Consider the following 12,553-nt stretch of genomic DNA (forward strand, 5'->3'; position numbering starts at 1 on the left):
TCCTTGTACCTGTAGTCACGGTCCTTCTCCTTATAACTCCAGCGCTCATCAACGTCAGAGTCATATTGGCCCCTTCCTTTGCCGGTGTATCCTTCCTCACCCCTTCGGTTATGGACATCCCTGTCTTTGTAGTTATTTACTCTGCGTTCATATTGATCCTCTGGATGCCAGTCGTAGTGACGTTCTTTTTGTTTTTGCTCATCATAGCGGCGGTCCTCCTCTCTTCGCTGGTAGTACTCCTTTTCTCTGGAGCGATGATGCTCTTTAGAGTCATTGTAATCTCTATCATGGTCATTGTAGTGGTCCCTGTCCCTGTGATTATCTCTGCGAGCATAGGTGTCTTTATGATCGTAGTAGTCTTCATACTCACTGTTGTAACTGTAATGTTCTTTGAGATCATGTTTACGGTGTTTCCTGTCCTCATAATATTGCCTCTCCTTGTCGTCATAGCGCTCATCATACTTCCGATCATAATGCTCCCTGTGCATGTATTTGTCGTCATAATCACACTCTTCTAAGTCCCTGTGACTCCTATGGTCATAACGGTCAGAGTTATGGTCATTTTCTCTCACCCGACCGTCCCTTCTTCTTCTGTCCTCTAATGTCTCATATCCTTCTTGAGTTCTTAAGTCATTCTTGTCTTTTTCTTGTGGCACTCTGTTGTAGTCCTGGTGGCTGTAGTCCTCGGGGCCCTGGTAGAAACAATGCTTGCCTTTCCATTCAGATATCCTCAAGTCCAGGTGGCCGTCCTCTGAACGAGGGTGGAAGTAAAAGTCGTGGTCTTGAGGCCTCTTGGCGTTGAAAGCTGCCTTGTGCTGGTCATCATACTCCCAGTTGGGCTCGTGGCCAACATTGCCCGGTCTAATTTGGGCTTGGTTGTCCCATTGCACTGGCCAAGGAGCTGGCACATGCATTGGAAGCGGTCCCGGGCCACCTAAAGGCACCATCATGCTGCCCTGTACTGGCATAGGGCAGGCTGCAGGTGGAAGTGGGTCACCAGGACTTGCCACTAAGACTGGTCCCTGTGGCTGGCCAGGAGGAACTACTCCATACACAGGATATCCAACCTGTTGCTGTTGAAGCTGCAGGTGATGTAGTTGTTGTATATGTTGCAGATGGGCTATCCTCTCCCTTTCTTTGGCCCAGCCTGCATCCCCCAGCTCCTCCACGCTTTTCCCTTTCCTTATCGGAGCACCAGCTGCCAAGTTCCAATCCACTGGACTGAACATGACCGGGTTGCCATAAACTACTGGGTTCTTCATGGCTCCTGCTGTTTCAATCAGCCTACCCAGAGCTGATCCAGTTTCTTGTTCAACTTGGCTTATTCCCTCTTTCCAAAGTCCAGCATTCCATAACAAAGCTCTGTGGGAGACTCCACCTGCCAGGCATATTGTCCGTAACTCTCTCACTTGGTTTTCCCTGTCTCCTCTCCTGTGCCTCTGCAGGACTGCCCAGCGAGCACCTCCCAGCCCTCAGAGCACCCGAAACATATCCTCCCTACAGCCGTCTCAGCGAATCATGGAAGGAGAGGGGGGTGGGGATGTTGAAGGAGGGGCCTCCTTGGGTTAATGAGTCAATGGAGTCACATGAGTGGAGGATTAGCCCAACAGCCCCTCCTATTGTTTCAATTGGCTAGTACCTCTGTTTGCAGGAAAACAGTCTGTCTGGAGATTTTCTTTGATGGAAGATGGGGACAAACTTTAGTCTGCCTTTGAGGGGCTTTTTTCTTCACTGACATGAGAAATCCTTCATTTCCGTTTTGATCCTGTTTTCTTTGCTTTTGCTCTTTCCTGTTATGTTCAGCAGGCCATTGTTGCAACTTATTCCTGTCTTTTTGTAAAAGCAGCTCTAACATTTACATTGTAACTGGCCATGATATTTGTAAACTGAAACTGATTCCAGCATTGTAGTTTGACTTTGCCCTACATGGCAGGGAGAAACAATGAGCTACAAGCAAAGATATCCTGGGGATTTTGTTTGCAACAAGTTTTAATGACTGATCCAAAGAGAAGTGTGAAGTAGAAAACTAGCAAAAGATACAAGTAATGACGATATTAAGAGTCAACGAGTGTGGAGAGGGAAAGATTTTTGAGAGCACACAGCCTGATTAGGCCTGAGCAGCTCCTGAAAAAAAGTAGCTGCTGGAGTGTACAATGAGCTATTGTTGGAGACTGTCCCCACTCTCTGAAGAGAAACGATCTTTTAGTGTGAGAAAAAAACTCCGGGCTATTCATAAAGCTGGAGTATAATATTGTCCCCGTCCCTCAACTCTTCGTGAAAGAGGCAGGCATCAAAGGGACACGTTTAAAGGACTTGCATACACACAAATGCACGTGATACACACACACACACACACACACACACACACACACACACACACACACACACACACACACACACACACACACACACACACACACACACGTGAAGCAGTGTAAATTTACCATCAAATCAAACAATCTAAAATGTAATTGGAATCTGCCACTTGTTTGTTCACTAAATACCACAATCTTTTTTTTTTTTTTACAGAGTTTACATTTTGAGTAAAATACAGTTTCTGTTATCAAATTAGCCGAGCAACGGCCTAAATAAAACACAACCGACAAAAAAGACAAAAACAGAAACATCTGAAACATGCTGCCGAATAATTTCACAAGGTAAGGCTGAGCAAGAGCTTTCCCTTAGACATTGTTCGCTTCTTACGTAGGACTGTTTAATTATCATATCTCAGCTTTCAGTAGCAGAACAAGACCGAAACTGTGTGTTTGTGTACATGTAGGAATGTCAAATACAACCCTCCTCTCGATGGCTATCTTAGCTTATGCACGTGAGGTCGTGCAGGTCTGGATCAACATTTAGCACATCTAGAAAAAGTGGTGTGATGTCCAGGAATAAGGTCATATATCAAACTGTCTGCAGGCCAGAAGTCCCCCAGTTTGTAAGGCTGACTGAGGGTAACCTGAGGCCGAAACAGATCCTGAAAACAGTGTTAAACAGATCAGGCTGTGGTGTCGTGGAAGCTGAGGGAGGCGTTTTAATTGTGGGTTTTAAAGAATTAAAGGAGGCTCAAGGTCAAAGAGCTTAAATGAAAATTGGGGAAACACAAAGAGACAGAAAAACTTGCACTAGTGTGTGAACCTACTAGTGTAGAACCTTCAATGTTCTCTATTTTATGCAAAGGAAATATTTAGTTGCATTCAAACTGAAACAACACATTGATATAATATACATACTCTGATATTTAAAAAAAAAAAAAAAAAAAGTCCTCTGAATTTAAACTACAGGATGGATTCTGTCTCTTCTGATTAAGCATATGAAACCTCTATGAGGACTTAGAACGGGCCTCTGCAAAGTGAAATGCAGGCAGAGCCCAGTATTGAAGTTCCTCCCTGCCTTGTAACAATAAGCTTCCATTGTGTCTCAAACGCTACACTTAGGACCACACCCTGTGAAAACACGTAAAAACACTCATTCCTGGTGGGTGCATGTGTGTCGCATAGGCGCATTGCAGTGGGATGACAATGCAACAAAGATCCTGAGAGAATGCTTGATATGTACACACCTTACTCTCAGCTTAACAGCAAATAGGAAAAAGAAAAGGAAACTCAATATCCTGCTAACATAACACCAAAAGCTTTTTTTGTCTGAATAATGTGTTGATAATCACCATATCAAACCTTTTGGACTGGGTGGTTTTCACTTCCAGCTGCTGAATCTCAACTCTTACAAATCATGACACCATCTTTGTCTATTTCCACATCTAAGAAGTAAAAAAAAAAAAAAAAAAAGAATATTTGTTTTATTACTGTGAAAGGAGGGTGTGAGAATGGAAACGATGTGCTTGCATGAGCGCATGCACTTGCAGCCACCAGGACTTGTTCCTGCCCTCAGGATGATTCTTTTCATTAGTGTGTGTGTGTGTGTGTGTGTGTGTGTGTGTGTGTGTGTGTGTGTGTGTGTGTGTGTGTGTGTGTGTGTGTGTGTGTGTGTGTGTGTGTGTGTGTGTGTGTGTGTGTGTAACAGAGAAACTGTGAGCTCTAGAGTCAGAAAGTTAAAGTGCATCAATGCTAAGATAGTAGTAGTAGTAAGATAGTGGGCAGGCAATGATGCTTAATTACAAAAAAACACATTTTAGACAACGTTTATGAATAAAATAAACTTAGAATTAATATCTGTTTTAGCCAATCCACCAAATGCCTTGAAATTAAGTTGCCTGCTGACATCGATGCCGTGTTTCCATAAAGCAACATTTCCCTCATTGGCCTTTTAATCTTAGATATATTAAAGCGATACCCACCATGTTGTAAAAATATATATTACCATCCAATCCAAGAATGACTGTCAGCGCCGTGGAGCAAGGCACTAAACCCTCAACTGCTACACTGACTCAATGACCAGTAAGTAGCAGTAACTGCAGGTGCAGCAAGCGATTCCCAGCTGTGGCTGTGACCAAAACAGATGCTTAAAATGAGCAAGATTGCTCAGTCAACACACCACTGACTGTCAAACAGACTATAACCAGAAGTCCTGCGTCACCGCAGAATTAAAACGTACCTGCCGCTCTGTTGGCCGTAGCCTTCTGAGTGAGTCCAAACAGGATGGAGAGCTGCGCCATGGGCCATGTCACAGCTCGCCACAGCCACACTTTGGGTCCCACTCTAAAGTGGGCCATGCTGTGTCTCCACTCTCTGCTAATGCAAACAAAAATCCCCAGACCACACCCAGTGCCTTCAGTCTCCTCTCGGAAAAGAACAGATGATGGAGGAAAAGGATGAAAGTTACAGAGGGGGAAATTCTGAGAAAGGCGAGAGAGGGAGGAAATTTGGAGAGTGAGAGAGCTACTAAGACACACAGTGGAAAAAAGAGACAGAGGCCCGTAAGCATTGCTTACCCTCTCACTATGTGCAGGAATGCACCTCATACCTATGTGACAAAGTGTTGGGAAGCCACAAGGCGCTGTGCACCCAGACAGCATGAGACAATAAAAACAAATCACAGCCAATTAGCTTTGGATGATAGTGATCCACCAGCTACTCTTCAAATTTACATGTTACGTCAAAAGTATGTCTAAAATAGCAATTTTGAAAAAAATTACTTGAGTGTGTACAACTAAAACTCTCTCAACTTTAATTCTACGTTTAGATGAAGATGTCTGTCTTTGAGCTGCTTAGATAAGTTTAAAGTGTGTCCTACCTTTTCGTCAAAATACTTTATGACACTGTTTAAATTCTGGCTTTTGGTGAGCTATAACTTGAAATTACTGCGGTTAACTTTGAACCACATGTTGGAGGCTAAAAATCTTTTCATTCATACAATGTTTCCTCATGAAATTTGTATATATAGGACAAGGTCAAGCTTTTGAGACTCGTTATGAGGGTAATGGTGTAATTCTGTGGCTTTCATTCACACACACACTCTGTTATGATAAAGTTTAGTTTAAACATACAATCCTCTTTCCGCTGATATTTGTGGACAGTAAATAGGGATGTCTTGTTTAGATAGTTTGAATAAATTGTGTTTTTTGTCAGTGTGTGTGTGTGTGTGTGTGTGCGTGCGTGCGTGCGTGCGTGCGTGCGTGCGTGCGTGCGTGCGTGCGCATGTATAACAGGTCAAAGAGGAAATCTGCTAAGTACTGATGTCTCACTTTTAGATTCCTTCAATATTAATTAATTCACTTACTCCTACAGCTCTGCTCAGATCTCTATTTTTGGGAAATCCGTGAAGTATTTGTGAGCTTAAACTCTGGCCCTTATGATGAAAAAAAAATACAAAATAGGTTTCAGTGCTGAATCAAACACACTTTACCCGAAACTGTCATAATTTCTCTCATGTTATCGTTACCTCTACAATTTGAAGTTTGGCATCTAACCAAAGACTCATAAACCTTCCAGGTCGTTCTGGTGGTCTCAAGGTTTATTTCCAAAAACACTTCTGTGACTCCCAACCAAGTCTTACCTTGTAGCTGCTGCTGCTCCAGGGCCAACGTCTCCAGTGTGTAGTTGCAGAACTCCAGATTCTCCAAGGCTTGCGTACGGGCTGTCTCCTCTTCCTCCTCCTCCAACATCGCCCGGAGTTCCTCCGCCGTGTGCGCGTATGCCTCCATGTCGTGCTCTACCTCTTGTAGCCGTAGCAACAGCTGATACCTTTCCTCCTCCTCCCTCTGTCTCTGATTTTCTAACTCCATCTCTTTCTCCAGCTCTTGCTCCGCTTCCAACTGGCGCTGGATTTCATGTTCCTGGGCAGCTGCGAGGTCACCATAGTCAGCCTGACCTTCTGCTATTTGGTCGAGGAGGTTTGCGGCTGGCTCGTCGGGAGTGTAGAAGATGGGGCTGTTGGTGACGGAGGGAGTGGTATTCTGTCTCGGGCAACGAGGAGGTGCACGTGGAGCAGGGCGAGCTGGTTTATATGGCGCTGGGGCTGGGGGACGAAGGACTCTGGGACGAGGAGGAGGAGGGCGCAGGGTTCTGCGTCTTTCCAAAGAGGATGAGTTAGAGTGCGGGAGGTTGGACACCAGAGAATGGGAGGAGCCTCGGATGATATCACTTTCATCACTGTAGTCCATAATAGAAAAGTGCCGTGCGATGCGAGATTGCTGGTTCAGGTCGGCTATAGAAACATCAGAGTCCATGTTGGCATCACTGTACGAAGCCGTCAAACTTTTCTCAAACTCAAACAGCTGCTGGGACAGTTTGGTCTCCAGGTCACCGGCTGAGGTTGCCATGGCTTCTAAGGTGATGGACGTTGGCAGGATGCCGTTGGAACCTCGTGTCGTCTGCTGGGAACGCGGCCGTGCCTCAGCACTGTGCATCATCATGTCAGCATCACTAACACTGGCGTGGCGAGTTAGCTTCTTCTGCTTATGGCTCTCCACAAGGTTAATTAATGCCTGGCCTAGACTTGCACTTCTGTGATTGGTGGAGGCACCGTCAGTTGGTTGCCTCTGGTAATATCTGCTATCTTTAGACCAACCGTGATGAATGCTAGGGAGCGTTAGGCTATGAGTTAGTTTGGGTTGTGATGGTCGGGTGTTACCGTTGGTATACTTGGACTGATTTCTAGTAGAACTCATGCCACTGTGCTGCCTATGGCTATGTGCCGGCAGGCTAGGCCGAGGTGGGAGTCTGGGTCTTGCTGGAGGTGTGGATTTGGGTCTCTCCGGCCCCCTGTGTGCTGGAGCGACAGGTCTACGTGGCTGAGAGTCTGGCCTGTTACCACTGTCTGTCTGCCCCCTGTTGTTATTTTGAGCCCCTTGAGCACTTTTGTTTTCATACTGCCACCTTTGCTCCTCAGTCCTCTCGAAGTAGTCCAGGTCCCACACTGTATGATCCTCATAGGTCCTCCACTCAGGATCATTCTCTGATCCATTGGGATATAAATGATCTGAGCTGTATTCAGGACAGCTGTTCTCCTTCTCGTCTTCTGGTTCAACAGCATTTATTTCCTCTGGAGATTTCTGCCCATCATCTTCTATTTTGACAAAGCGATGAGGAAAGATACCCCGAATTCCTCGCAGCTCTCCCTCCAGCCAACCATCTTCCAAAGTGCTCACAACACGAATGCGATCTCCCACATCAAAGTCCAACTCGCCTGGCTCTATGGCCCGAAACTCATACAGTGCCACTCCATAGACACCGCCCTCCTCCTCTTGCTCCTCTTCTACAACAGTGTCCTTTTGTTCGTCATGCTCTTCCAGAAAAACCTCCTCGTCTTCCACTCCTCCTCTTCAGTCCCCTCTCCAGCATCGTAAGGGTCCTCATACATAAATTGTTCGGGGTCATTGTTCAAATACTGACAGTCCTCTGGCTCCTGAGGAGATCGAAGAGGACCCAGGAGCTCCACAAACCCCTCTGGAAAGATGCCCCTGCGGCCTTCCAGCTCCCCTTGGAACCAGCCGGGCTCAGGCAGGCCCGTGATGATGATCAAGTTCCCCTCACGGAAGTCTAGCTCCTCATTGAGCTGTGCATGGAGGCTCATGAGGGCCTGAGCTTGGCCCAGGGCATAAGGTGGGAGCTCTGAAGCCTTGGCCTGGGCTGAACGTTCAGACAGCTGCCGGGAGCGGCCGGAGAGGGTCAGCTCCTTCACACACGATGTGGGGAAGAGGCCGCGGACGCCCCAGGCATTACAGCCACGCTGCCAGGTTTCCCCAAGGTTCATGGACCCTCCTGCCTCTCCCACAACCACATCACCTACAGAAACACCGAATAAAGGGGTCTTAAGTAATATTCATACTACTGATATGAAGAATTCTTGTTCTAATAAATCACATTGTTATTTGAATAATATTTCATTTTTCATTTTAATGATGAAGCAATGAGGTAAATGGACAAAGAGACAGAGGGGAAGCTTCAGTATGTAATGGTAATAACACAAACTATTGTCCTGGTTGCTCTAATAAATCGACAAGATGTACATCGTTTATATACTTCTGATTCAAGCAATTAGCAAAAAGTGCAAGAGAAGTTTCTGCTTGTATTGATTGTTTTTTTGTTTTTTTTTATGTCCCAATGTGCACTTCTGGACATAAATACTTGAACCAAACTAAACTAAACTGAACTTTGTTTTCCATATTTTTGTCTGAAATCAGATAGATTTGGTCACATTAAGTAAGTACTAAGTCATTTAAATCAGAGTTATGTCACATTAGCTTTATCATAGCATTTCTAATCACCACGTTCTCACTGTAACTACTTTATAACTGGAGAATCAGGGATTATGGGAATGTTGACTGGTCGGCCAGAAGTTATGGGGGTCACATTCCAAAGACCTGCAGCTCCACCTCCCATTGTGTCTGGGACCAAAACTGGAACACAGCCAATAGGACCTTGGAAAATCCTACTGGAAACGAAAATTTCAACTCTCAAATGACCAGTAATGGCTGTTTCCTCTGTACCCTCTGACCTGGGGAGTGTTATTAATCTCTGGCAAAACAAAAATATACTGGAGTTACTGTTGCTGATTCGTTTTGGTCATAAATTAAATAGAAATCAATTCAAATTCAAATTATAAACAAGTATAATAAAAAAGTATTATTATTATTATTATGATTAATTATTTGCCATAGCTGGAGCTATTGCTTCAACTGCTATATGCTTTAACCTGACCAGCATTTTTCAGCTAGACTGATTTAAAATGTTTCTGTTGTTAAAATCAGCTTTTAAAGCTCAATTCCATTCTGAATGCTTAAACTACTTCTATGACTACAACTACGAATAACACTGCTAATACCATTTACAGACAAATATAAAAATCTTTACCTATATAAAGGATCTGTGCAAGCATCAGTGCTGTATGTCTGAGAGGGTGTTGAAAATCACAAATCACACACAAAAAAAAATACAGTAACTGATGTAATCACGTGAGAAAAATCAAGAATGTGAAAAGAAAACAAACAGTCAGCTGAAGACTAAGCCTACGTTGGTATAAATTTGACCTCTGATGACATCTAGTGGGGAGTTTTTGAAATTAACTCTACGTTTTTGCTCCAACGCTGCTTGTTGACTGCAGGAATCTACAAAGGTGTTATCTTTTTCTATATCTTTAATCTTTGAGCAATTATATGCAAATGAAATTACAGAATGTATATGGATTATAAAAGGAAAGTGATTACTGATAAGCTTGTCTGAAACTTTGTGTGAGCAGTCTCAAATTTGAGCATCACATGTTTTATGAATGAAATAGGTTCATAGTTTTTAATAATTACAATCAAATACATTGCCATAATCCAAAATTCAGATATTCTAATCAACTAAGAAAGTTGAATCAATATTTGAGCATCAGAGCTAAACAAAACAGTACATCTCAAAAATAACTCAGGAATTCAGGAAAAATAAGGCAGCTCTTATTTTGAAAATGCATCTCTTTCTTTACCTAAACTAGATTATTCCCTTCCTAAATAATGATATGCGGAAACAGAAAAAGTTAAACACTAGAGATAACTGAATTATTTTTGGGAGTAGGAAAATATGTTCCTTTTAAGAATAACTGACATCGACCGCTGACTCTGAATGGTTGTTAAAGTATGGGAGGAAAAATTTACTCTGAGGTCACGGCATCAGTTCAGACTTGTCTTTAGAAATTTCTTCTTGGAGCCCAAAGTGACATTTACCTTCTTTCCCAATCAATTTTCTAGAGAGGTTCCACCACTGAGGTGATGTTAGAGGACACAGGTTTGATCCTTGGCTTATCTGTTTCTCCCTTTGAGCTAAAGTAATTTTGATTTCCGGAATTAAATCAACTTTTTGTGGGCTGCAGTTTTTGACAGTGGAGAGGAGGCATCAGTCAAATCTGACTGTCAGGTGAGAAAATCCAACACAACACCAAACAACACAAAACATCCAGTTTACCTGAGCACTGGGACATCAACAAGAAGCATAAAGCTAAGTGAGAAAACATGAGCTGTTAGTTTTAGCAGAACTGCTGTTTGGAAAAAGTGTGTTATTTTAGGTTACATCAAGTCTTCAGTGTGAAACCTCTGTTTAAAACTACTACACAGATAAAAAAAAATTAAAAATTAAAAAAAGCCCAGACAGAACAAAAGTAGTCATGTTTTAGGACACAAAAAGTCACTGAGCTGTTCACAGCCGGAGAACAGTGATGATTCATCCTACAGTCATTACTTTATAAGTCAGCATTATGTAAGGGTGCATACAGCATGTTCGTACCTCTCTTCAGGGACAGATTCCCCGGCTCTGCTGAGCTAAAATCATTGATGCACACATAGAGTCTGTCTCCAGGCTTGGTGCTGGGAATGGTAATCTGTTCCACAAAGGTGCTGGGGAACTGACCTGAGGACAGAGAATAAACGCAGCTGAAAAAAAATCTCTTGGATACTCTTGGAGCCTGATACTTCCGTTTCCTCAAGACAATAACAAAACAATAATAAGTTCTGTCACTTCCCAAATTCTTCTTCTGCATTATGACCTATATAAAGTACTTTATGTTTTAGACTTGACATAAGAGTAAGAATACAAAAGCCAATGCAGGTGCTGCACTTCAGAGTATTTATATCAGAAAAAAACTCCAGAAGTTACATATGTTCTTTTTTAGGAAGGATTTACAATTATGCTAACATATAAAATAAAACAATTAACGTAGAATTCCAACAGTTTAAGAGCAGTCAAACTTTATATACAGTCTATGAGTCAAGCCCACTAAAGAGAATTTAAATAAATTCGATGATATTTAGTCTAAACACAGAAGGCCCTCATTGTAAACAGTACATGTACTTCTATGAACTTTAGGAGACGTGCTGTATGTCAACATTTTGCCTTCTCACAAAGGCAGTTTTGACTTTCCAGGGAACTCATGTTAAAATATGTATTGTTGTAATCTGTGTTTCCAGGAGCTGCTGAACCAGCCTCACTTCCCCTGTGGGGAAATCCCCTTTGTATTAAAAGGATGTTTGATTCTTAGAAAACGTAGGAGGATTTCAGTGAGTTTAACCCTCTAAGGGCAAAGAAATAGAGGGAACACTAATGTCCACTTCAGTGGCTCATCTTGTCCAGAGTGCATTTTGATCTTTCAACTGATCATAAAACTGAAATATAAAAAATATTTAATGTTTAAGAACTCAATAAGGTTTCTCCATGTAATTATTCCATAAGTTCTTTTCGGTAAACTATGTGCAGGTTCTTAATCAAATTAGTCAACCATACAGGTCTGTTTATAGTAATAATAACCCCTGACATCTTACCTGTGACGCCATCTTTGTTACCAAGCAACCAGAACTCGTCTATTACACTCAGCACCTCGATGACATCGCCCGTGAAGAGTGGCAGCTCCTCGGAGACGCTGGGCAGAAACTCAAACACAGCACGCACCACAGATCCTGCTTCCATTACTCATAACCTGCAGAGGTAGAAAGAGAGCGAGACAGAAGAGAGGTTTTAAAAATATATTACTCTGTTTTATATTAAAATGCGTGAAAAAATTCACACTGCAATTTGCTGAAGTTCTCCTAAACAAGACACACTGGTACCATTCAAAATCCTCACTATGCAAATCAACGAATGCCTCAGTTCTCATGAAATAACACCAAATGAAAGGGGAAGTGAGAGCGTGAGAAACCTGTCACAGAAAGGAGACAGAAAAAAAGGAGGGAAAGAAAAAGAGAGAGCTCTACTTAAGCAGGCTAAAGGACATTCCTCCACACTCCCCTGTCCCTCTAATGTTTCTCTGCCTCCTCCTGAGGACACCAGCGTTACAGATGGACAGTAAACTCAACACAAACTGTGCCTTCTGGCTGAGGCAGTACCTTACACTGAATACTATACATCACACACATATCCAAGTCAGCAAGTAGAATTTCTAGTGAAGTCATCTCTGACCTTTGCACAAACGTGCTCCTGTACTGTAATTGCATTTGATACAGCATTTACGACATCACTCAATTAGCAGTAAAATGAACAAATGCACAAAACAAGTATTTTACCAGCCCTTCTGTATCATTATCTGGAGACAGAATAACCACAGGTGGGGATGGACACGCTGAAGGAGACGGGAAATGAGAGAATAGGGCTGCAGTTCGCCACAGTCAATGGGGCCTCTGTTAAGT

At 42.9% G+C, this 12,553-nt stretch overlaps 1 protein-coding gene across 1 annotated transcript in view; it reads right to left on the bottom strand.

Annotated features, from left to right (window-relative positions):
- Positions 1–12,553, bottom strand: part of dnmbp (dynamin binding protein) — a 45,044-nt gene that overhangs the window by 19,500 nt on the left and 12,991 nt on the right. The window contains 4 exon segments of the mRNA XM_069691727.1: positions 5,956–7,716; positions 7,719–8,186; positions 10,662–10,784; positions 11,693–11,847. Coding sequence (XP_069547828.1) covers positions 5,956–7,716; positions 7,719–8,186; positions 10,662–10,784; positions 11,693–11,837 — 2,497 coding nt within the window. The 5' untranslated portion in view covers positions 11,838–11,847.

Source organism: Brachyistius frenatus, unplaced genomic scaffold (assembly GCF_029030835.1).
Source record: "Brachyistius frenatus isolate BFR_SWC_R1_liver_20210118 unplaced genomic scaffold, ASM2903083v1 Contig_11, whole genome shotgun sequence".
Taxonomy (NCBI): Eukaryota; Metazoa; Chordata; class Actinopteri; family Embiotocidae; genus Brachyistius; species Brachyistius frenatus.